Source organism: Marmota marmota, unplaced genomic scaffold (genome assembly GCF_001458135.2).
Source record: "Marmota marmota marmota unplaced genomic scaffold, marMar, whole genome shotgun sequence".
NCBI lineage: Eukaryota > Metazoa > Chordata > Mammalia > Rodentia > Sciuridae > Marmota > Marmota marmota.
The window spans coordinates 5001193-5029021 of NW_026000242.1; the positions used below are offsets into that span (position 1 = coordinate 5001193).

Sequence of the window (27829 nt, forward strand, 5' to 3'; positions counted from 1 at the left end):
GACAGGAGCTCATTAAGTTACCAAGGGCCTTGTTAAAATGCCGGGGCTGGCCTTGAACTTGCAATCCTCCTGCCTCAGTCTCATGGAGTTGCTGGCATTATAGGTCTGTGCCAATGTGTCTGGCTAAACTAACGTTTTAAAAACATGTAAAACATTCTATATTCTCTAAGGAATCCACATTATCAAGGTATATAGGAGGAAATAGGCTTATGGTACTGAAAGAACAGAATTCTGACAGAAATGAAGAAATTATTTAAACTAAGAGTGATTAAACCCCAGATAAGGCTAACAAGAGATATTATGAATTTCTGTTCTTAAGATCTTTAAATAAATACAGTCTTATTGCTTTTGCAAAGTTTACATATTCACCTGTCTGAAAATAAGAGACCAAAAAACATCTTAAAGTCTTTTTCAATGCAGTTACTGAGTTAAAGGAATAAATCAACATTTCTACCCATCTTCTTCAACTAGGCTTTTTATGGGGCAGCAGGCGGAATACTGGGGATTGAACACCGTATCTCACACATACATGTACCCTACCACTTAGCTACACCTTTAACCCCCCAACTAGGCCTTTAAAATTATGAACTAGTCTATATTTTATGTATAAAATAATTTCTATTTTTATTTTTACCGGTGCTAAGAATCAAACCCAGGACCTCACATAAACTAGGCAAGCACTCTACCACTGAGCTATACTCCCAGCCCTAGAACTCTGACATACTACTTATAGAAACATAAACTGGTATCTTGGTTGAAGAAACTTAGATAATGCTTATTGAAGCATTGTTTACAAGAGCAAATAATTTGAAATGTAAATGTCACTAATAGCAGAACTGATCAATCATAAAGCATAGGTTTCAAGTGAAAGTTTTGTTTCTTTAAAAAAAAATGATTAGGGCAAATAATAGTGATCAAAAGTAGGAAGTAAGTATACATATTTTTTTTCAAAGTTCTTTCACATATTAAATATTTCATTAGTAAAACAGTAAACAAAAACTTCATAAGTTTCAGTTTTTCATAATTCATATTTACTATTTTGAGACTTACTTTTCCCCAAAAGCTTTTCTCCAGAATTCTGCAGCATCTGCTTTAGTAATCCGAAATGTATCTCCTTGAAAAAGTCCACTTGGAAAGATGCCTTTTAGTTCTGCCAGCATGTGGCTGAAGATCAGGGACAGTTTGGTTAGGTTTCGCCTATAAATGATCAGAAGTAAAATAATTAAACTCATAAATTATTTTTATTTTAAATGCACTGAATTCCTTATAGAAGAGATCTAATTAACATGAACATTAAAATAAAAAAGGGCTGGGGGTGTAACTTAGTGATGAAACACTTCCCTAGCACATGTAAGGTCCTGGATTTGATCTCCAGCACTACAAAAAACAAATAAATAAATATAATAAAATTAAAAAGAAACTTTTCAAATATACTTTCTGATCAATATTCTTCAAAGATATACAAAACTATAGAAGAAAGGATGGAATGTGTACTGGTAATCTTAAATATTCTGTTATATCCTTATTGAACAAAGGGCTTCAATGTTTTTGCTTTAACATCAGTGAAAGATGCAAATATAATAGAAGAGTGCTGCATTTACTAGGCTTCCTCTTAACTGCCCAAAGATGTTATATAGTAAAGAAGGGGGGCAGTCATAGTCACATATCCTACAGTTTTGAATCTTTTTTTTTTTCTTAATATTTATTTTTTTTAGTTATCGGCGGACACAACATCTTTGTTTGTATGTGGTGCTGAGGATCAAACCCGGGCCGCACGCATGCCAGGCAAGCGCGCTACCGCTTGAGCCACATCCCCAGCCCCCAGTTTTGAATCTTAAACTAATGAGACCTAATAACTAAATTATAAACTAACGTGAGTAAATTTGCTTTTTAATTTGACAGACAAGAACTTGTGCACAGCTCTAACCATTCAACCACAGAAGAAAGGAAATGTTAAAAAAGCAAAATGTATTATTTCCTGCTTTATATGAGATATTTTGAATTTCTAAAAAACATATTCATAACTCACCCAAATTGAAGATAAATTTAAAAATCTTGATCTAAAGAAATATTAAATGTCCAGACCTGACAAATGTTTCCATTAAGTCAGATTCTGAAGAGATAAACCACTCCTCTTCCTTTATGAAAAATGAAATGCTAATATCCAAACCGCACGAAAATTCCTACATAAATGCATATGCTACCAGTGTTGTAAACAATTACAATTGGTCAACTTTGTTCTAATAACCCCTATTTAATGGATATAATTACAATTGCTGCAAAGATGCTGCAATTTAACAGATAATGTTTTTACTTTCAGATGTATACTATGATCAGTTTATCTTTTATTCTGGGCTTTTTTTTTTTTTTTTTGAGGGTGGGTAGGGAGTTTGGTATCAGGGATTGAAGCCAGGGGTGCTTAACCACTGAGTCATATCCCCAGCCCTTTTATATCTTTTATTAGAGACAAGGTCTTGCTGAGTTGCTTAGAGCCTCACTAAGTTGCTGAGGCTGGGTTTGAACTCGTGATCCTCCTGCCTCAGTCTCTTGAGTGGCTGAGATTATAGGCATGGTGGTGCATGCTATCTTTAATGCTGCTATCATTCAGAATCAGACACAGAGGCTTTGGGTACTCTTACACAGCAAACCAGCTATCCATTATTCTTGCTTATTTTCCCTGGTCCCAGCAATTTGTATTTATGTATCCAAAACCTTATTCTTATCACACAGGTGGACTTACTATAAAATTTCAAGTCATGATCAGTTATTGACGGCCTAAAAATCCTCTTTAATAATAACAGATTTTTTTTTTTTTTAATGTTATACTGGAGGGTCACCATCAGTGCTACCTTTGAGTCTTTCCGGGATAAAATGCAGCAAAAAATTAACTAACCCTAATTCCTTTGCAAACTGTTGCTAAAATTTTTCTAGTCAGTTTTTCAACAAATCACCTTCTTTGTTTTTTTCTCACTTGTAGCAAGCTATCCCCCCCCCCTTTTTTCGGTACTAGGGATTGAAATCAGTACAACTTTCCCAATAAGCCACATCCCAGCCCTTTTTTATTTTGAGACAGGGTCTCACTAAGTTATTCAGGGTTTCCCTAAGTTGCCGGGGCTGGCCTCGAACTTGTGATTCTCCTGTTTCAGTTCCTTTTTTTTTTTTAATGTTAATTAATTTATTTTGTATAAACAGGTCAAATTAATGTTAATTAATTAATATATTTTATATAAACCAAATATACCCAAACAATAATAATTTAAACATATAATCAATATTAAAACATTAATGAGATATTTTTCATTCTTTTTTCATACCGTCTTTGACATCCTGTATAGCTGTTTCAGTTCCTTGATTACAGGTCTGTGACACTGTGCTCAGTAGGCTATTCCCTTTCTAGGTTCCTATTTTATTTCCAAAGGCACCCACCAAGCTGGTAAAAGTAATATTTTAGAAGATTTTCTAAAATAATTCAAGTGTAAGATCAAAATACATGCATATATCCAATCCCTAGAACCCTTTAACTTTTTCCTCCTTACAGCTCAAGCTCTTTTGAGTACTGTTAGAATTTCTATCATTTACCAAAGAGAAAACAAAAATAGACAAGATCAAGACTACATCATAGAGCTGGAGGTGTAGCTTGCCTATCGTGTGTGAAGCCCAGGTTCTATACCTAGCATGGCTAAAAAAAAAAAAAAAAAAGAAAGAAAGAATACATCACAAATGGTATATGAAGCAGATAACTCGGTAGAAAACCTGCAAGCATAAACTACTCCCAGTGAATTTATGTTCAATTCTGCAACAGGACACTAAACTTCATAATCAGGGGCTTGGATTTCAACTATCTACACAACATTCTGCCAAATATTAATCCTTAAAGATAGGTAAGGAGCCATGCTTGTAATCCGTAATCCCAGTGGCTGGGGAGGTGGAGGCTGGAGGATGGCAAGTTAAAAGCCAGCCTCAGCAATTTAAAGGCAAGGAAGCTGGTATGTTTCACATGTCTTTAATCCTAGAGATTGGAAAGCTGAGGGAAGAAGATCCCAAGTTCTAGGCCAGCCTCAGCAACTTAAGTGAGATTCTGTCTCCAAAAAAAAAAAAAAAGCTAGGTATATAGCTCAGTAGAGCACCTCTAGGTATAATCCCCAGTATGGGGAAGACGGGTGGGAAGAGGGGAAAAAAAAATGCACAGAAGCTCATGATTCCTTAAGATGTGTAAAACTGAGAACTATGATGAGTAAAGAATAATGCTAAACGTATAACAAAATAATGTATGAGATGTAGAATACATAGTTGGCCCTCCGTATCTGTGGGCTCCACACACAAGGATTCAACCAACTGAGGACCAAAACATTACAAAGAAAACTCACCTATTCAGTCAGCAGGGCCTTGGAGAGGGACAAACGACCCTGATTCATAGGTCATATGCACTCCGGTTGTGTTTAGTGTCAGACTGCTCGCCAGTGTTTAAGAAAGCTAGACACTTAGACTACACCATGAGTTATACTTCAAGAGACACATTTCTTCATATTGCTTCCTGGAATCAATACTTATCTTTTTCTAGTACAAAGTTAAATGCATCAAATTATAAAACATGTTTCCATAATATTTTCTGAGATTCCAGGGCTTTTAATGTCTCCAGGATGTATTTTTCCATTTTCCATAAGACCAAAAAGTAGTATAAACTCGGAGCTTGGGTTGTGGCTCAGTGGTAGAGCTATGCCTAGCATGTGTGAGGCACTGGGTTCGATTCTCAGCACCACATATAAATAAATGAATAAAATAAAGATCCATCAACAACTTAAAAAGGGGACCATGACAAGGAGTGAGCAGGAAGAGGAGTTTATGAATGACCCTAGTGTGACAACAGACTACAAAGACCTGGAAAGAGTTGTAGTCTTTTCAGTACAATGTTACCTTGAAGACAGACCTGGATACTGGCAGAAACAGTGCAGAAGATGCATTCTATAAAAGTTGAGTTCAGATTGAATGGAGAAAATAATGAAGAAAAGCAGAATAGTGAAAATAGAAGGTACATTGGCTTTTCCCACTGGAGAGGACAACAAAGCAGAAACAGATGGAGGCAAGGATGCAAATTATCCTGAAGAAAAAAGTATCTGAAGAGAAGACTAAAAGTGATAAATATTGAGTGGTGCTACAACAGAGGAAGAAGTTAAAATTGCCTAAGAAGAGTATGTCTAAATAAATGGACTGCATTTTACCCATGAAGATACTTTCCAGTGGTAGGGAAATGGGGAAAGTAATCAACATAAAAAAAAGCACATTTTTAGTATAATAAAATTATTTTACGGTTTTGGGGGAAAGGAAGAAAAGAAGGAAAGAAAGGTCAGTTGGATGGAAATCATATCTACTGAATATGTACAGGCTTTTCTGGTCATTATTCCCTAAACAATAGAGTATAACAACTATTTATGTTACATTTATATTGTTTCAGATATTCTGAATAATCCAGAGATGATCTTTATACAGTACACAGGAAGATGTACACAGGTTATATGCAAATACTAAACCACTTTATATAAGGGACAAGCCCCCTAGATACCAAGGGACAACTGTACATTACATTTTTAGGTTACAGCAGAGCTCTGAAGAAAATAGTTTGAATCTTACTTCTTCATGGAGATAACTTTTCTTGGTTTTGAAAATATTGTCCTCTCTTGCTTTTGTCCTTTTTTAGCTTTTCTCCCTTTCTTTCTTTCTTTTTTGTTTTAACCCAGGGCCTTGTGCATGCAAGGCAAGCACTCTACCAGCTGAGCTATATCCCCAGCTCCCTTTCCCCCCATCTTTCTAAGAGGTATTTCCCAAGAATTTGCTCTGTGCTGTTATCCATTATTTCTCCATGCACTTTCTTTTCTTCCTCTGCAGTATCAAAAGCTACTTTGCAAATAATTCCCAAATCTTGGGCCTTGGTAAATTTTTCCAACTATCTACCATACATACTTCCCCACCAGCATGCCAGCACCACACAACATGCTCAGAATTAAACTAATCTTCCTTCTCAAATCTGCTCTTCCTTCAGGTTTCCTATTCTGTATTTAATGGCAACATGTCTTTCTTTTGACAAATTCAAAATCTCAAGAGCTGCCTTGGCTTCTTGTATTTCCTTTGTACTCTGTATCTGATTTATCTGTCAATTTGCTGACAACTGTGTTGTCAATCCTATCTTTGAATTATGTTATTATTCTAATATAAATTCCTTGTTACCCTTCACCTTCCATAATTTAAATTCCAGTCTCCAGTCTCTTCCTATGTTCTCAAATCTTACCACATGAACTGCCTTTAAAAAAAATTTTTTTTTAATTTTAATTGTCAATGGACCTTTATTTTACTTATATGTAGTGCTGAGAATCAAACCTAGTGCCTCACACATGCTCAGCAAGCGCTCTAGCACTGAGCCACAACCCCAGCCCCCGAACTGCCTTTTGAGGGAGGAAAAATTAATTTCCAAAGTGCAAATGGGATAAAATCCAAACTCAGCTTGGATTTTAAGATTTTCCACTAACCTGAATCTAATCTAACTTCCTAACTAATTTCTTAATTCTTCACTAGTATGTTCTAGCCCACAGAATATTTCACCATTTCTTAAACCTACCACCCTTCTTTGATATCTCATGTCTCATCTATTTCTCTAGTCTGAAATAAGATCCAGCTTAACTGTCATTTCTTAAGAAGCCAGCTACACATGATTAAGCTGTATCACATGGGGCTGGGGTTGTGGCTCAGTGGTAGAGCACTTGCCTAGCATGTGTGAGGCACTGGGTTCGATTCTCAGCACCACATATAAATAAATGAATAAAACAAAGGTTCATCAACATCTAAAAATATTTTTTTTAAAAAAGCTGTATCACGGCAATTTCTCTGTATATTTCTTATGTCATCTAAATCCAACTTGTTGATATAGTTTTCTGTATTCATAAGCACTACATCCATTTCTGGATGCTGGCACTATTTCTAACTTTCGCTATACCTTCAGGAAAACACCCAATTGTCTACTATGTGACAGGCTCTGGGGATGAATAAAGTAATGATCAAAACAAATACCAGGTTTCATGGCATTCATGATCTCATTAGAGAGTATCAGGGGTGGAAGAAAATTGCTTTGAGGAATGAAACAGTATGAGAAGAGAACAGAGCAGGTTGTTGTTCAGGGATGGTGGTCTTAGAGGCTTCTCAAGAGTGTTGATGTTTAAGCTGAATCTGAAGAAAAGACAGGCAATAAATCTTGGAATAACTGGGCATCAATGTATCTTTTCAAGTTAATTTTCCACTTAAAATCTACCAGGCATCTAGTATTACTCTGGATCAGAGACAAAATATATATACCAAAATAATAATGGACTGAAAGCTTTTTTAAATCTGTGAAGTAAGCCTCAAAAAGGGAAAGTTATTGACCACAAAGATATAATGGCACCAGATACCTAAGAGCAGTTCAAAGTGCTGACTGAAATAGTTACTGAAAATCAATTTAAGACATTTCCTACTCTAGAATGCATCCCCCTTCCCCAAATAAAGCCAGCATACATTTCTTCAAACCACCAGAGATGTGCACTATAAGCACCACACTTCTTAAAAGGAAACAATAAATCTATAAAAGACTATGGGTCAGACCATTTTGTAACTGATCTAAGTTGCAATTCTGTTCAGTAACATTTAAGACCTTAGGCTTATGGTTCAGTGTCTACAGTGCATAGGGCAGAATTTAATCACCAGAATCTGTTTTAACAAGTGAACAGACCAATGAGGCATGCAGATGTTAGACCTTGTTATGATGTAAGCAACACTTTAATATTCTGTCAGCAATTACTTCAATTCATACAACATGTTTTGATAATTCTTCACAAAGCACAAGCACAACTATTAATTTATAAATGTCCGGAAGATAGAACTTTTCTTTTCTAAGTTCCAACAGTAACAAATAGTACACGTTTTTCTGTATAAGACGTTTGAGAAAAGAGGTCATTCTGTACTACCTCTAACTCTAAACACCCACATCTAAGCAACCACAACTTCTTTTCTACAACCTCCATCTTTTCTCCTCTCACAACTTCCCCCAAATCAACTGCTGATTCTACATGCATTATCAATTTTTTTTTTTTGAAGGTCAAGATTGGTGACAGATTTGGGTGAGGGTTGTTAGCTCAGTTAGTGGAGCACTTGCTTCACACATGTGAGGCACTGGGTTCAATCCTCAGCACTACATAAAACAAATAAATACAACAAACGTATTGTGTCCATCTACAACTAAAAATAAATTTTAAAAAAGATGGTGACAGTTTTTTTTCCTCCTATCACAAATCCTACTCTTAACACCAACACACTTTTATACAGCAGGTCTAATGCAGTATCACACTCTGTGTAAAATTTCAGCTAATAAGGAGCTAAGATTTATATGTTGCCAATACACAAGTATACTAAAAAACAATTGGATAATAGCTCCTGTTTTAGCTTCAAAAGTAAAAATATAAATACAATTTGACAGGAACCACACCATTTAAAGCAAGAGAGAAGCTGAAAAGTAGCTTCTGTATGAATAAAAGAGAAACAGAAAATCCCTCAAATGATTTCAACTAGTGCACCCACTACTTTATAAAATACTGAAAAAAACTGTCACGTAACTCTTGACTATAAAGTGCTTTGCACAGAAACACAGAAAGGGGAAATGGAAAAAAGAACATACATGAGGAGATAAATTAGCCCCTTCTATTTAAAATGTGTTCATTATTTAACACTTAAGTACTGAGAGTAGTATCACCCATCTTTGTTGAGAATGCTTCATCCTTTAGAAGTACTGTAATAGTTTCGAGAAGAAAAAGATGGCTGATAAATGAATATTAAGAGATTTAAGCCCTCCAGAAAAAGTAGTAAGATGATTACAAAGTAATGAATCCAATGTATTCATAGAGAAATTCTCCATCAAGGTTACATTTTTTTTGAAACTCCATTTGACAGCAATACATTTCCAACTGACATGTGTGGTCTATTTAGTCTTTCTCCTTTTTTTTTTCTTCCCCCTTCTTCCATATTGAGGATCACTCAGAGCCTTGCACATGCTAAGAAAGTAAGATACCAATGAGCTACATGGGAGTCCTTTTTATTTTGAGACAGAGCCTGGGCTGACCTCAAATTTGCTATCTTCCAATGTTGACCTCCTGAAAAACTAGAATTGTCCAGCATCTGCTTATTCCTTTCTACAAAGCAGTGCCTGAATATATGTATGATAATAATTAAGAAATCTAGAGGACTAACATGTATTTACTGATCTATGAACTTTTATTTCTTTGGCAATTTTTTAACCTCTTTGGGCCTCCTCTCCATTTGATATGATAAAAGGAAGTCAATTACTCTCAAAGATCTCATTCCACTTACCATCACCTAAATGTGTCTTGGCAAGGAATAGGTGTTACAATGTAACCTCATTTAGGGAATATTTTACATCCCTAAAGTGGTATAATGTGTAATGTTTTGCAGCTTGTTAACCATTGTATTAAAACTGTTAAAACATTTTTGAAATTTTCCCATTGGAAAAGACAGACCATTGGTCCTCAAATATTGTTAAAGTAGATTTATGCCTAAATTATTGGAGGGTTTCCCCCAATGTTTTGTTATGAAATTTTTCAGTTACATAGAAAAGTTGAAAAAAAATTTTATAGCCACTGTAAATATAATACTGATCTTTTTTTTTTTTTTTTGAAAGTAACTCTTTTTTTTTTAAAGAGAGAGAACGAGAGAATTTTTAAATATTTTATTTTTATTTAGTTTTCGGTGGACACAACATCTTTATTTTATTTTTATGTGGTGCTGAGGATCGAACACAGCACCCCGCGCATGCCAGGCGAGCGCGCTACAGCTTGAGCCACATCCCCAGCCCTATATACTGATCTTCAATTAACTAAAGTGCTACTTTTTAAAAGGAGTTATTTTTCTTTGAACTATGAATGTATGGCATACCATTGATTTGGAAACTGGAAAATGAATCAAATTGAGTTTAATTTCATAAGAGAATTGAAAAAGAAAGACAGGAGAGTGAAAGCCAGTGCTAGCCTCTCATAACCAAGCACGACAAATATATTTTCTTCCTGCCTGTCTAGAAATTTAAGTGAATTTACATCTTACTGAATTTAAATGAACAGTTAATTGCATGAACCCTATCAGGGGCCTGAAAAATAAATCTAACCTGTTAATCTAAAATACTATTATGTAGTACACACTAGGGATATGCTAAATCCCAGAATGTGTGAAGAAGTTTACTTGAAGAATTTTACAGATTCTGAAGAAATATTACAGAAACATCAAGAATTACTTCAGCCATTTCAAATTAGACTCACATGAAAATGGCTCAAAGATTCAAAGAAGTTTGATTTTTTTTTTTAAAGTTTTGGTGGAAATAATATCTTTATTTTTCATTTATGTGGTGCTGAGGATCGAACCCAGTGCCTCGTGCATGCTAGGCAAGCACTCTACCACTGAGCCACAACCCCAGCCCGAAGAAGTTTGATTTTTATATGAACTTTCCTAACTGGAAATGGAACCACCATTTGACCCAGCTATCCCTCTCCTTGATCTATACCCAAAGGACTTAAAAACAGTATACTACAGGGACACAGCCACATCAATGTTTATAGAAGCACAATTCACAGTAGCTAAATTGTGTAACCAACCTAGATGCCCTTCAGTAGATGAATGGATTTTAAAAATGTGGTATACACAGTGGAATATTACTCGGCAATAAAAGAGAATAAAATAATGGCATTTGCAGATAAATGGATGGAGCTGGAGAATATAATGCTAAGTGAAGTTGGCCAATCCCAAAAAACCAAATGCAGACCGTTTTCTCTGATATAAGGAAGATGATTCATAGTGAGGTAGGGAGGGGGAGATGGGAGTAATAGATGAACTCTAGATAAGGCAAAGGGGTTGGAGCAGAAGGGAGGGGGCAAGGGGTTAGAAATAATGGTGGACATCATTATCCAAAGTACATGTATGAAGATACCAATGGTGTGAATATACTTTGTATACAACCAGAAATATGAAAAACTGTGCTCTATATGTGTAATATGAATTGTAATGCATTCCGCTGTCATATATAACAAATTAGAATTAAAAAATTTAAAAAACTTTCCTTTTAAAAGCAGTAACTTAGTTAACTGTAGATCAGTAATACAGTGGTTGTAAAATTCTTTCAACTTTTCCATGTAACTGAAAAATTTCATAACAAAACATTGGGGAAAACCCTCAGTGATTTAGACATAAATCTATTTTAACAATATTTGAGGACTATGGTTCTACCTTTTCCAAGGGGAAAATTCCAAAAATGCTTTCAGTTTTAATATAGTAGTTAATAATAAACTGCAAAACATACTATTTTGGGGTTGTAAAATATCACCAAAATAAGGTTACAATGTAACCTATTCCTTACCATCACTTGATGGTAAATTAACTGTACTGCTGATGAAGGGCAAAGGGATCAATGCTTTGAAGTACTTCATTTCACTGAGACAACTGTTGCTCTTCTTGTTAAACTCCAAAAACCTTATACACAAATACTAGTTTCCTCCAAAGAATGCTGACTGAGAACACACTGAGATGACATTTATAACTCAGTAGCAGAATCCTCTCTTCATAGTAACCAGTTTTAAAAATAGATACAACAGAACTTCTTTCAACAGAGCTTCACAGGAAGTCAATGATGTGCTGTTTAACTCTTTATCTACTAAAACTGTCAAAAGAAAAATAAAAACTATCATCTAGGAAAGGTGCTTCACCCAGTATATCTAAAAATATTAAAGGCCCTTTATTACTAAATACAAATTAAGTGTATCTAACAGCATATTCATGGTCCTGTTTTTTGAGGTTCCTAAATTACATTGTAATGAATCATCTTTAATAATCTAGAGGATTCTGGGCTAATTGTTTACTGAGGCCTAACGTTAAGAGGACAATAATCTTCACCAAGGAAATAGGAAGGCATTAGCAGCCCACATGCGTCTCCACCAAATCAATCTTCTTTCTCTGTCTCTGTCTTGTTGTCTCTCTTTCTTTGTACCAGGGATTAAAGGATTGAACTCACGGGCACTTAACCACTGAGCCACATCCCCACCCCTTTTTGAGACAGAGTCTCACTCAGTTGCTGAAGCTGGTTTTGAATCTGTGATCCTCCTGCTTCAAAGACCCCACCTACCCACCCAAGCTGCTGGGATTACAGGTGTGCGCCACCTCGCCCAGCCTAAATCAATCTTAAAACACACAAACTCCTTACTCCTACAAGCTGCTCAATCCATGAAAGCATTCATAAAATGGTTCATATTCACCTTTCTAAACACTACTAGTACTCCAGGCCCCATGCCTTTAGGGATATATGATTCTTTCCATATCATATAGCTTTAAGAACTTACAATGGGGTTGGGTTGTGGCTCAGTGGTAGAGTGCTTGCCTAGCATGTGTGAGGCATTGGGTTCAATTCTCGACACCACATTTAAATAAGTAAAAAATAAATAAATAAAGGTCCATTGACAATTAAAAAATATTTTACAAAAAATATATAATGGGCACCTTACTAAACTAACATTACCTCTGTTTGGTTCTCAAAAGAATGTTTTCAAGCAGGAGTTACTAACCCAATCTTACAAATGAGAAACAAAGACTCAGTGGCATTAAATAACTTGCCCAAGGTCACAGAACTAACAAGTGATAGAGCTGGTCATATTGAAGAGCCCAGGCATGTATTTCCTTTCCAATGAATCTGGTAACTAAAGGTAACTGAACCCTGCTTATTCTTCAAAGTTCTTCTCAAATGATATTCCCTTGGGGAGGAAAAGAAACAACTAACCAGTCAACATTGAACTATATATTCTCAGCTTCTGAACAAATTTTTGGGGGAGGGAGGAATGGTGGTGCTGGGGATTGAACCTTGCATGCAAGGCAAAACGCTCTACCAACTGAGCTATATCCCCAGCCCTATTCTCAGCTTCTGAACCCCCATAGCATCTTGTTCATACTTTCATAGGCTCTGTCATGTTCTGTTTTATATTAGTTGTCTTATTCTCCCCATTTGGATGATAATCCCTAAGGGCAAAGGCAAGGAAAGTGTCTTCATATGCACTTTATCCCCTGTGATGGTGAGCACATTGCCTTGCACATAACACACATTTAACAACTGAATTGGTTTCCTTCCTCAAATACTACCCATATATTATTGCAGCACATTTGTGAAAACTAAGAAACAGGGGCTGGGGTTGTGGCTCAGTGGTATAGCACTTGCCTCACATGTGTGGGGCACTGGGTTTGATCCTCAGCACCACATAAAAAACAAATAAATAAAATAAAGGTATTGTGTCCAACTACAACTAACAAAATATTTTTTAAAAAAACTAAGAAACAGCACATTTATTAGCAAGACCAATCTCCAGCACCAAAATACAAAACGTAAAGAAATCAACATTAGAGGCTGGCATGAAGGTATACTCCACCATGAGCCAGAGCCACTGGGGAGGCTGAGACAGGAGGATCCCAAGTTCAAAGCCAGCCTGTGGGCAACTTAGCAAGACCGTGCTCAAAATAAAATAAAAAGATGTGGGGATATAGCTTAGTGGTAGAACACTCCTGGATCCAATCCCCAGTAACACCAAAACAAAACAAAACAAAAACAACAACAACAAAAAAACAACATTAGGATAAAATCCCAGACTTTATTCAGGTTTCACTTTCCCTTTACATCCTTGTCTGTTCTAGGATCCAATCACAGATACCACATTACATTTACTCATTTTATCTCCTCATGATCTATAATAGTTTTCTTAAGAGTCTTTCCTTATTTTTCATGATACTAAGAAGTATTTTGCAGAAGACTGACCCAGTATTTTGTAGAATGTCCTTTAATGTGCCAGACTGATGTTTTTTTCATGTTTTGTCTGGGGTTGAGTTTCCAAACAATATCACAGAGGTGAAGTGTCCTTCATCATTTCATATCATCACATTTTCATGTCACCATTGAAGATGTTTACCTCAACCACTCGAGTAATGCTTGCCATGCTTCTCCACTGAAAATCGTTGCCAGAAAAGCTTCACATAAACATTCCTCACTTTAAACAGATCACTTACACGTATATTTTAACTTTTTTTTTTTTAAATATATTTTTTTGACTACCAAGGATTGAACTCGGGGACTTGACCACTGAGCCACATCTCCACCCTATTTTGTATTTTATTTAGAGTTGCTTAGGGTCTCACTGAGTTGCTGAGGCTGGCTTTGAACTAGTGATCCTCCCCCGCCTCTGCCTCCAGAGCTGCTGGGATTACAGGTGTGCACCACCATGCCCGACTTACACTTATATTTTAAATGATCAATGTGATAGAGTCTCAATAAAGCACACATTTGTAAGGCATATTTGAAGTTACTACTCTTGGGTTTTAGGTGTGGTTAGGAAATAACAAAAATAGCTCAAGAATAACTGTGAGCACTTAGCAACTGTTAATTAACTACATCAACCCATGATACTATGATACTATGGTGTATCCTAGTTCAGGAATATAGACTTCTCAATATTTTAACATACTTTCTGAATTTACTCAACTCAAATTCTAAGAGAACTACAATAAGTAATGTTACATACACTGGAGAATTTGTTCACGGCTAAAAGCATATTAACCCAGAGTACTGGCTACTGCTTATCTATACCAGTTCCTTAAAGAGATACATAAGCATACTCTCAAACCCATCCCTAATAAATGACAAATGCCACTAAGTACCTTTCAGAAGGCTCATGGCATGAACCTAAAAATAAATAAGTACACAGACGAAACAAATTATACAGAGCATGAGATACCTCTAATAGAAAGTAACCAAATATATAGAGTCTATCTAGTTAATCATTAGTTATTTAATTCCTAACTATATAAACATCAGACTATCTTTTTTTTTGGGGGGGGGGATACTGGGAATTGAATAACCAGGGCCAAGTGCTCTACCACTGTGCTACACCCTCAACTCATGAATTTTCATTTAAATACAGTTTTCCTAACAAATACAGAGTAGCTATTAATACTGAATTTGCTATTATCAAAAAATTGAGAAAGATGGGTTGGGGTTGGGGCTTAGTGGTAGAGCATTCGCCTCACACATTCGAGACCCTGGGTTCGATCCTCAACACCAATAAAAATAAATAAGTGAAATACTACAACTAAAAAAATAAATATTTTTTAAAAATTTGGGAAAGAGTATATAATTTCTTATATCTTGTCTGGATCTGTTGTGGGGATCAAAGCGAGAAAAATTTTCACCACTGCCATTTTTTCAACATATAGGAATGTGCCAATAGACTAAATAAATATATAATCAATATTTAAGTTTCTTGGACTTCAAAGAATGAATGGAATTTAAATAGACAGTATAGGAAAGAGATTCCAGGCAAAGGAAAGGCTCAGTAGCAAAGCTCTGAAATTGGCTAAATTGGCTGATATGGGGGCTGGGGTTGTAGCTCAGTGGTTAAGTGCTTGCCTCGAATGCCTGAGGCCTGGGTTCAATCCTCAGCACCACATAAAAACAAAGATATTGTGTTCATCTACAACTAAAAAAAAAAAAAAAAAAAAATTAAAAATTAAAAAAAGACTGATATGGGTAACATGTGAAACTGAAACCATGGCAGGGTGAGAGAAATCACAAATACAGTGGGGAGTCATTAAGGGTTTGCAACTGGGGAGTGACCTCTGATCTGTTTTAAGGCTGTAAATGAAAGCAGTATACAAGATGAATTAGTGGGGAAATTACAAAAGTAGAGAAATCAATTAGGACAGGACAGCCAAGAAATAAGGACAGTAAAATAAGATAAATTTGAGAAACAACACAAGAAGTAGAATCAATAATGTGACTGAGCCGAAGAAAAATAAACCTGAAACTCTGAGCCTGCACAATTGAAAGGAGGGTATTATCAATAACATTAAAAGCTAATACTTCTTTTTTCCCCCTCTGGGTTCTGGAGAAGTCAGTTCCTTATGTATGCTAATGTTTCTGCTTGTGCACGTTTTTATGTATGTCTGTATGAGGGACGGGAAGTGGGGACAATTGAGGGACAATTCTAATGGTTACTGGTTTAGTCTGGGTTTAAAAAATTTTTTGACTGGTTTATTTATAGCCAGAGTCTCCCTAGGTAGCCAAATGCTCTACCACTGCGCTACATCCCCAGCTAAAGCCCTTTTAAGAGCTTACTAGGTACCAGTACTTGACATAAATTTATTATTTAATTTTTACTTATAACCTATAAGATACATTGCACTAACTATCCCCATTTTATGGATGAGAAAACCTAGACAAAGAGAAGTTCAAGCCAAGAATCAATCACAGTAACTCATGGTTATCACCAAACATTACACTAACTGAATAAGGGAACATCCAAGAGGGAGCTTGTTTGCTATAAAGAGGAGACATTGTGTGTTCAGACATGATGATGACGTGAGATATTTGAAAAATATTAGCAGGCAATGATAAGCAGGCAGCTTAGGAAAGAGGTCACAGATAGGGAAATAGATTTCTGAATCGTGTAAAATTGTTGGCAACATTAGGGATGAAATGTTCCCTCCGCTATTTCCTTGCACAAGACAAATTGAATCAGAAGTTTGCCTATTTGGGAGTAGAGCCAGGTAGGAGGGATAGAATCAGAAGCACAGGAAAGACAACTACTGACAGGCTTCTACTACAAAGGTTAAGATAAATCCATGTGAGATGTATCTGGAACTATCAGATACCTGGTATCTGGTATCAATGATACCAATATGATTGTACCAAATTATAAATATCAATGTCTCAGATGAGCTACATTTATAAGAAAACTCTTTTTTTTTTTTTTAAATATTCTTACCTAAGCAGAAATTAATGCTACCTCTGAATTAATCTTTGTTTTTCATTGACTTTTATACAGACTTGAACATTTCATAGAGTCTCAATTTTTAGGGGTTCTAATATCTACTCAATAGTTATCTATTATACTTCTCACCAGGAAAACTTATATGGAACTTGCAAATTAGAGCCGCCATGCAAAAGTAAACAGTATTTACTGTGCTCACTAAATTCAGGGAAATAAACAAATACAAAATTGCCATATTGTCAATGAGGCACAGGTACATTCAACAAATGAGGAAATATAAGAATAAATATATATAAATATACAAATCACACACACACACACACACATACGTATATATAGAGAGAGCAGAATATAGGAAATTTAAAAGCTACATAAGAATACTAACTTAAATCATGATAAATCAGTAAAACTTCAAAATGTATAATCACTTAAAATGAGACAACTATAAGTATAGATGGTGTTTTATTTTTATTTTTTAATACTTTTTAGTTGCCAATGGACCTTTCTTTCTTTCTTTATATGTGGTGCTGAGAATCAAACCCAGAGCCTCACACATGCTAGGCAAGTGCTCTGCCACTGAGCTACAACCCCAGTCTAGATGGTGGGTTTTTTATTGTTTTGTTTTTGCAGTTGTAGATGGACAGCATGCCTTTATTTTATTGGTGTATTTTTTTTTATGTGGTGCTGAGGATCAAACCCAGTGCCTCCCACATGGAAGGCAAGCACTCTGCCACTGAGCTACAGCCCCAGCCCTAGATGGTGTTTTAATAACAACATAGTAAACCCCATTCTAACAAGATTCATTAATTTATTCTTTCCACAAATTTTGAGAGCCTATTATATAGCAAAGACTATTGTATGCTCTCTAGAGTATTGGGAATTGAACCCAGGGGTGCTCTGCCACTAAGATATCTCCCTATCTATCTATCTTTTTATTTTTACAATTTTGAGTCAAGGTCTTACTTAGTTTCCCAGCCTGGCCTAGAACTTTCAATCCTGCCTCAACCTCCCAGTAGTGGGATTACAGGTATGTCAGTACCACCATACTCAGCTACTACTCACAGATGTATAAACAAATGGAAAATAGTCTAAAACCCTGAATAACCAGGTGGTGTATGCCTGTTGTCCCAACTACTTGTTAGGATGAGACAGAAGGATCCTTTGAGGCTAAAAGATCATAGGGAAACCCAAGCTATAAATAAGTAAATAAATATTTTTTAAAGCCCAGAGTAAGCCAGTAACCATTAAATAGAATTGTTACCAACACCCACTCCCCATCCCTCATACAGACACAATCATATATAAATGTATACACAAGCACAAACATTGGACAGTGATAGTATTACCAAAGAATTTTTGTTAAATTACTCCCTGCAAAAGGTAATTTTATCTTCTATAAATTGTTCACAAATACAGAAATAATAATATATTTCTATACTAAGACAAAATGTGAAAAAATTGTTATCTTTTCTTACAAATATAGATTATATATAACTATAAACTAAGATTTATCCAAGTACAGTTTTTTTTGTTTTGTTTTTGTAAAGCTGGGTACTGAATTAAGGGCCTCACACAAGCTACCACTGAACTACATTCCCTGTTCTCCAAGGATAGTATTTACAAGCCCATTAACACAATTCACTGCAATAATGGAAAACATATGCTTATCTTATTATGCCAATAACTTTCTGTTTCCATCTTATTCCAGTGTTCACCTAAGAGCAACCCACCCATCATCTCACTTCGGATTTCCTAACTGACTAACGGGTCTTATTCTTTCTGAGTTGCTTGGCAATGAGTTAACTAGAACCTCGAGCTCTTCTCTACCTCTGTCAGGAATTTCTCCTCAACATCTTGCCAAGGCCTCCCCACAGACTCTTAAGTACAGGCCGCTGATTCTCAGCAACTCCTGCAAACAACTGGTACCCAAACCCAAACCTTTATCTGACTTATTAGATTCAACCCCATAATGTAGAGTATGCAGGGGGGTGAGGCAGAAAAAGCAGAGTCCATTCCCAAGTTCAGTTTCATGCTATATCTAGCTATGCCCCAATCCAAGCATTCTTCTCCACAGGACAACATAATAGGGGATTGCAGACCTGCTCATCCTTCTGCCCCTGTATTCCAGTATAAACGGTGCTCACTTGGAATCTACTGAGAACAAGTTCTCAAAAACACTTGCAGAGGGCTGAGGTTGTGGCTCAGTGTTAGAGCCTTGCACGTGTGAGACCCTGGGTTCGATCCTCAGCACCACATACAAATAAATACGTGAAATAAAGGAAAAAAAAAAAAACACTTACAGAAATTTCCTTCATAAAGGACTTTTTAGAGCATATATGTATAATCACAGTTACTTGGGAGACTGAGGCAAGAGGATTGGAAGGTCAAGGCCAGCAACTTAGCTAGAACCTACCTTAAGAAAAAGAAAAAGAGTTGGTAATGTACTTAGTGGTCAGTTCTTGCCTAACATGCCCAAGGTCGTGGGTTTAATGCCCAGTACTCTTAAAATAAGACTAAAAAGTAAATTAAAGGGGGCTGGGACTACAGCTCCAATGGCAGAGAACTTGCCTAGTATGTGTGAGGTGCTTGGTTCAATCCTTATCACCGCATAAAAATAAACAAATACAAGCATGCTGTCCATCTACAACTACAAAACAGAAAATTTTTTTAAAGTTAAAAAAATAATAAAATAGTAAATTAAAGAGGCTGGGGGTGTAGCTCAGCAGTACAGCACTTGCCTAACATGCACAAGGTCCTGGGTTCAAACTCCAGCAACACACACACACACACAAAAAAAAGTAAATTAAGACATTTATTTTTTAAAATTATAGTTAAATATATATACCAAAATTTACTATTTTAACCATTTTAAGTGTATAATTCAGTGCATATAATTTTTTTCTTTTAATATTTTTCTCCTTTTCATGCCTTTTTTTTTTTTAAATCGGGGAGAATTGAATTGGGACATTTTATCACTGATCTGCGTCCCCAGGCGTTTTTTAAAATTTTGAGGCAGAGTTTCACTAGTTGCTTAGGGCTTTGCTAAAATGCCGAAGCTGGCCTTGAACTTTCGATCCTGCCTCAGCCTCCAGAGTTGATGGGATTTCAGGCATGTGCCCACCACACCCAGCTTTTCCATGACTATCATCAATGAGAACACTCTTCTAAAATTTCTTTTTATCAAATACCTATGTCCTGCTTTCTGTAAACCAAGGATTATATTAAGGGCTCTCTAAATATTAATTTATGGGGGAGGGCTTGAATGTAAAAGCTCAATGGCAGAGCACTTGCCTAGCATGTGTAAGGCCATGGATTCAATCAATACTCAGCAATGAAAAAACAAAAACAAAAAAATCTTCTTAGAGCTAAGGGTATAGTTCAATGGTAAAGTGCTTGCCTAGCATGCACAAGAGGTCCTGGGTTTGATCCCCAGTATCTCATAAAAACTAAAATAATAATTTAAAAAATATTATTAACATTTACTATAACCTAACAATCCTACAAGTACACTTGGTTTTGATTTTGAACCTGGTGGCACTCTTATCACTGAGCTACAGCCTTAGCCCTTCTATTTTTTATTTTGAGACAGGGTCTTTCTAAGTTTCTCAGGTTAGCCTTGAACTTCTAATCTTTCTAATTGGTCTACCAATTAGCTTGGATCACAGGCATGTACTGTAAACGATGTTTTGATATATATTTGCATTGTGGAATAATCAAACTATGAGAACATTTTAAAATGAGAAATTTGAGTTTAAAAGAAGTACCTTGTTTAAGGTTGTAGATAATAAATGGCAGAGGAGTCAAATCTGGGCAAAACAACTCCACAGTCACGGACTTGATCTAATTTTCAATACTACAAATTTTCTGACATTGTAAGTGTGCCACTGAGTAAAAAAATAATTGGGAAACAGTGTTTTGAAACAGTACCTTAACCATTTAGGTTTTGCAAGGAACATAATCTATAAAACTTTGATATTGAGATTAAAAAACAAAATAGAGGCCGTGCACCACTGTGCATGCCTATAATCCCAGTGGCTCAGGAGGCTGAGGCAGGAGGATTATTGGGTTCAAAGCCAGCCCCAGCAACTTGATGAGGCACAAAGCAACTCAGTGAGACTCTTTCTCTAAATAAAAATATAAAAGGGGCTGGAGATGTGGCTCAGTGGTTAAGTGCCCGAGTTCAATCCCCAGTACCCCCCCCCCAAAAAAAGATAATATTTTAGTCATACATAGGTCTAAAGAAATATGCGCCAAGGTTCATTTCAACAGAACTTAGGTCACTATTAACAGAAACAACAAGGGAAGAATTTTTCTTTACAAATGACTTTTGAATCAAGTTAAATTAGCAGAACAGGAGAAAAGGGATCACTATTATCTAGTCCAAATTTACAGAGAAAAAAAAATACTAATTGGAGAAAAATACCATAAAAATGAGAATACCAGTTAAGAAACAGTAAATCTCAACACTTAAACACGAATTTCAACCATCTACATACATTTTATTAGATACTAAGCTGGATGAGTGTTTTGCATGTAAAGGAGTAGGGAAAAGGTTTAAAGAAAGAAAAATGCTAAGGAAAGCTTTTTATTCCATTTCGTTAACAAATTCAATACACTGAATTTAAGCTTGCTGAAGAAATTTCAAGTTTGATACACAGAAAAACCAAAGTAAAAAAATTAGTTGCCAGGACTGAAGTTCTCAAGCTGCTAACATTTTCATACTACTAGTTATCACTAGCAGGCATTTGCTGGCTTTGTATACAACAGGCTGGCAAGAAAAACATTCTTCATTCTTGTAGCCAGCTTTGGAGCTTGTTCTTTAAGATGTTCTCATTTAAATGCTGTTGTAGACCTCACAAGTCTTATGGATTTAGACGAAATCTTAGTTGGCACTATTAGAACAAAGTGATTAGAACAAGTTTTTGCACATTCTACTTGATATTCACTGCCTATTTCTCTATAATGCTCTGGTTTTACAAAAGTTATCACTGAATCTTCCAGAGCAGGTGTAGGACAATGTCTTTACATTAATTTTTTAAGAAACATTTGTTTTTTAGTTTTAGTTGGATACAATACCTTATTTATTTATCTTTATGTGGTGCTGAGGGATCAAACCCAGGGCCTCGCACGTGCTAGGCAAGCACTCTACCGCTGAGCCACAACTCCAGACCTACATTCCATTTTTTAATCTGCATAATCAAGCCTATGTCTTTACCAGAAATATTTTGAGTAGAATTTCCTTGTTATATGAATACATGATCCTTTGGTAAATCACATTACTGTTTTATATTCAAAATACACACCTATTAAAACATGTTTTAACTTCTCTCACATTGTGCAGTTTAACATTTGATGTGATGCTTGAAGTGTGGCCTCCCAAGGATCATTTTTATAATAGGGAATGAAATAAAGTCCTTGGCATTCAAACAAACAAAATATAATTGGTAATACATATTTTGGAGACTAACTTTAAAAACAAAAGGCTCTGGCACTTAACTAGCTACATGGATATGGGGGACATTCTAACTCTCTCAGCCTCAGTTTCCACATCTATAAAATAAAAACTATTGTCCTTGCATATAGGCAAAGGCCATCTTGTTTTGCTGAACAAAGAATAAGCAATGCCTGACTCAGAAAGTGTTCAACTGGTGTATGTAGTAAGATTAAGAGTAAACACTAGATTGAGTTTGGGATTTTTCCCCACTGGGAATTAAACCAAGGTCCTCACCCATGCTAGACAAGTGCTCTACCACTGAGCTACACCCCAGTCCTCTTTATTTTGAGACAGGGTCTAGCTAAATTGCCCAAGCTGGCCTCAAACTTGTAATCTCCTGCCTCAGATTCCTGAGCAGCTGGGATTACAAGTGTACCCATCCATACCTTGCTAGATAGAGTTTTGAACGTATCACTCACACAGCAAGAACATAATAAATATTCAGTTCATCTGAATTTGAAAATACACTAAATTAAATTTTGGACTGGAAGAACCTACAGGGAATAGATTCTCCCTGCCTGAAAAATTAAAAAAAATATTTAACAAAATATATGAAACAATGGCTTTTAGACACTAGACATCAGGCAGCAGAGAAAGCGACCCCTGAAGAGGGAAAACAAGTGAGGTAAACCCTATGACTGGCCTAACCCTACTGCCTAAAGAGTTTACAAGTCTCAGCACTAAGATGGGAACCCAAGCAACCTGGATGGATGAGACAGGACTGAAAGTCTGGGGAAGCCGAGGCAGATAACATTTACAGTGCAGAATACCATAAAAGACAACTGCATACAAAGAGCCACCTCTGAAGTTCTAAACAGGGGGCCTTCTAAGTCTTCAAGTGAGCACTGATCAGTACAGAGAAATACTTGAACCCAGGGAAGAACCAACCAAAAGGAGTATTAATAATCCCCAGTTCTCACACAGGGGCAGAAAAGGGGAAATCTTATAATTCAGTGGGTATTGGGGAAAATTTGCCCTAGATTAAAGGCTGTTTGGTCCTGCCTTAAGGTTTAAAAGGATCAAAGTACTCTAACACAGATCTGTCACAGAACACAGTTCAAGAATGTTTATAAGAACATTAAAAAGAGGGGGGGCTGGGGATATAGCTCAGTTGGTACGCGAGTGCTTGCCTCACATGCACAAGGCCCTGGGTTCTAATCCCCAGCACACCACACCAACACACACACACACACACACACACCAAAAAAAAAAAAAAAAAAAACTCAGGCAGCCAGAGGAGCAGCAGTGGACAGACAGCACGGCATGCCCAAGAGGAAGATCAGCTTTACCAAAAGGGTGGCAAAGGAGGAGCCCATGTGAAGCTGTAGGTTAAATCTACTCCTATAAAAGTGGACACAAAGCCTAAGAAGGCAGAGGGAAACGATAACACTTAGGGCAAAAAAAGTGCAAACAAAAGGGAAAAGGGGAGCAAAGGAAAAACAGGCTGAAGTGGTTAACCAAGAAACTAAAGATGATTTACCTGCAGAAAACTGAGAAACTAAAAATGAGGAGATTCCAGCCTCTGGTGAAGTGGAAGAGAAAAAAGTCAAGTCTGATTAATCATAGGTTTATCAGAGGTCTCTGTCTTCCTCCTTGTACAACCCAGAGAAATGTTCTTATCAACTACTTTATAAGTGCAAGTCTTTTTATAGCTCCAAAAGCATTTTTTTAAAAGAAAGGAATCCTAATTTTTCCCCACTTTTTTAGTATAAATGATTGTGGTAAGAAATAAAACCAGGGGCTGGGATTGTGGCTCAGAGGGATAGCGCTCACCTTGCATGCGTGAGGCATTGGGTTCGATCCTCAGTACCACATAAAGATAAAATATTGTGTCCACCTATAACTAAAAAAATAAATATTAAAAAGAAAAATAAATAAATGAAACCAACTGCTATTTGTTTATTTTGGTGTACAACCAGAAAATAGTAGCATATTGCATTATGGGAGGCTTGGACAGACTTGGGGTGTAAGCTTAACATTCCATAGGTTGGGGATTAATTTTATATCCTACAATGCAAAGCATATTAAATGGCAGTTTGAAGTCACAGTCCTGTATTTAATGTCTTGAATATCTTAAAATATTTCTATTCCTGTATTATTTTTTAGTAGAATTACTTCCTAAAGAAAACTACTCCTGGATCACTGTTCTGACAGAATCGTGTACTCTGTAACATCTTTAGTTGTGGAAGTTCAGTTTTCCTAATCATTTTTTTTTAATGGTCTGTGAAAGACCAGAAAATTTGTTTATGTAGTATGTAGTGTATATAAAAAAGTTGTGAACTGCTGGGACCTAAGTAACAGCTCAGCAATGTTTGAAGATACTGGTACTATATATATATATATATCCCCCACCCCCACCCCCGTACCAGGGATTGAATCCAGGGGCTCTTAACCATTAACCTCTAAGCCACATTCCCAGCTCTTTTTTCTTTCTTTTTTTTTTGTGTGTGTGGTGCTGGGGATTGAACCCAGAGCCTTGTGCACGCAAGATGCAAGGCAAACACTCTAACAATTGAGCTACATCCCCAGCCCTTTTTTAATATTTTATTTAAAGATAATTATCACTAAGTTGTTCAGGACCTCACTAAGTTGCTGAGGCTGGCCTTGAACTTGCATCCTCCTATCTCAGTCTCTTGAATTACAAAACCCCCACCAGCTTACTTGATCCTCCTAAGGAAAATTTGCCTCCAAATTTGAAGCTGGAAAGTCACTGGGAAAACTGAGAAAGAATCACAGTATAAGGCTTTTTAGATTTTCAATACATGCATTAATAATTAATTATTAATTCAATACATGAATTAATAATTCTAAGTAAAATGTGTACTGATCCTCAATACAACCAATAAAATTTCAGTTATGAAAGAATAAAAAAAAATACAAAAGTATCTATCACCCAACAAGGTAAAACTAATGCTGTCTGACCATCCAGTAAAAAATAAAAAAATCACCAAGGTGCTGGGGCTGTAGCTCAGTGGTAGAGTGCTTGCCTCACACATGTGAGGCACTGGATTCTATTCTCAGCACCACATAAAAATAAATAAATAAAAATATTGTGTGCATCTACAACTAAAAAAAATAAAAAATTTAAAAAAAATCACCAAGCACACAATAAAGCAGGAAAATGACTCTTAGGACAAAAATAAATCAAGAGTATTAAACCTATGAGTGACACAGATAACAGAATTAGCAGACAAAGATAACAAAATAGTTGTTCTAACTATATTCCTTATACAAAAGGGCAGACAATCACTTGCAGATGCTAAGCACATGGAAGATATAAAAAAGATTAAAATCCAACTTGTAAAGATGAAAATGTTAATGGAAAGGATTCTCAGCAAATTAAATATTGCTAAGTAACTATAACTAAGAGTAATATAAACTACCCAAAATAAAACACGGGGGCGGGGGAGAACAGTACCAATGGCCAGTGAGATATCAAGAGGCCAGATACACATGTAAATGGAGTCTGGAAGTAGAGAAGGAACAAAATTAATCTTTGAGAAATAATAAGGTAAAATCTTTTCCACATGTGATGAAAACTCAAAATTTTAGATAGAAAAAGTACAGATTACAAATAATAATTCTCTCATCTCTCTTCACAAGACCACCAGAAAACATTTCTTTTCTTTGGTGCCAGGGACTGAACTCAGGGGCACTGGAACACTGAGCCACAACCCCAGCCCTGTTTTGCGTTTTCTTTAGAGACAGGGTGTAATTGAGTTGCTAAGCATCTCGCCATTGTTGAAGCTGGCTTTGAACTCACAATCCTCCTTCCTCACCCTTCTGAGCTGCTGGGATTACTGGGACTTTTTGCTACTGAACCTTTCAACACAGCAACCTAACCAGCTACTACAGGACTTGGCACACTTACTAAAACCTATGTACCAGCCTTGACACTCTATTCCCTTGAAATGCACAATGGTTCAACCACAAAAAGACAAGATTAGCCTATGATTCTCCAGAATTATAAATACAGAACAGTATAGCATCACAAAAAGTCTACTCTCTAAGAGACTAGAAGGAACTGTAAGGGTCCGGCGAAGCCTCGGAGAAAGAGACCACCAAATGACCACTCATGCAATTGGTAGAAGGGGATTTATTGAACCAGCATGCTGGGGCTCCGTGCCCACTCAAGAAGGGAAAGCAGCCCAGAGCCCCGAGCAGGGGCTGAGCACTGCTTAAGTACACTTTTTGGGGAGGGCGGAGGGCTTTGTATACATCAGAACAAATCATCATGAGGTGCGGGAAAATTGAACAACAACTCCTAAACATGATTAGTTCATTCATTGGCGGGTACAGGTCAGGCTGGAGTGATAGGTCATTCCTAAGGAGAGTACACATTCAAACTGATTGGTTTAGGCCCTGCAAGGCCTATGTGCGACCACACAGAGCCCTTCAGTTATTAAACAACCAAGTAGTCAGGGGAAATATTTACTAGGCGGTTCCAAGCATTGTCTTAACAGCTACAGAAATTTCAGGTTTTGCAGGTAGCATAGAAACCTGACAATACCTAATCCTTTACATTTTAACTCAGACCTTGCAGCTTAGAAACTTTACAATACCCGGTCTTTTACCCTTTAACTTTTACGCTTTAACTTCAATTTCTTTTACCCTTACATAACTACCCACAAATGACAGTATTTGTATTAAGTTCTTTCCCCTTGTGTTACTTTTTCAATTTTCTATAATATGGTTATAGCATTTTAAAAATATGCACATCAATATAGTAGTTTTTAAAATACAATACACAGTTCTTCCTGAAGTCCACAATGTTAAAATTTTTACTTCCATATTACCACTAAAACACCACACAACTTTTTTCCCAGTGTATGTACATTTATACTGATGGTACAAAGGCCATGGTGGTTAAGACTGCTGGTACCTGAGCTTGAATCAAGACAATTATAACAAACTGTACATGTAAGCAGTTCTGTATTCTTTTTTTTTTTTTAATATTGCTAGGCAAGCACTCTACCACTGAGCTACAGCCCCAGCCCAGTTCTGTATTCTTAACGGTGACTTGCAATAAAAACAAAATACTACTTGTACATAGGTACATGTAAAAGCCAGGTATAGTGGCACACACCTGTAATCCCAACTTAAGAAACTGAGGCAGGAAGATCACAAATTCAAGGCCAGTCTATGTAACTTCATGAGACCCACCTTGGTTCCATTCCCAGTACCCGAGGGAAGCGGAAGGGAGGGGAAACTTTCTGAGGAAATCCCAAAATTGTTTTCCTTAGTGGTTGCACCATTTTACATTTCCATAGACAAAGCACGAGGGTCCCAGTATCTCTACAGCTTAACTGATACTTACTACTTTTTGGATAATATCCATACTAGTGAGTATGAAACAATATATCATTATGGTTTTGATTTGTATTTCCTTAATGATAAGTAGAGCATCTTTTTATGGGCCTATTGTGAAGATATGTCTACTTAAATGTTTTCAGCATTTTTT

General features: G+C 36.4%; 1 protein-coding gene and 1 pseudogene across 2 annotated transcripts in view; one reads left to right on the forward strand and one right to left on the reverse strand.

Moving 5' to 3' along the window:
• The window catches only part of Cbl (Cbl proto-oncogene), a 69505-nt gene that overhangs the window by 29922 nt on the left and 11754 nt on the right, over positions 1-27829 (reverse strand). For both annotated transcript variants that reach the window (XM_015489741.2, XM_048795753.1), the window contains exon 2: positions 1051-1197. In XM_015489741.2, the coding sequence (XP_015345227.2) occupies positions 1051-1197 (147 nt within the window). The remainder of the gene's footprint in view (positions 1-1050; positions 1198-27829) is intronic.
• Positions 23388-23928, forward strand: LOC107145779 (annotated as a pseudogene).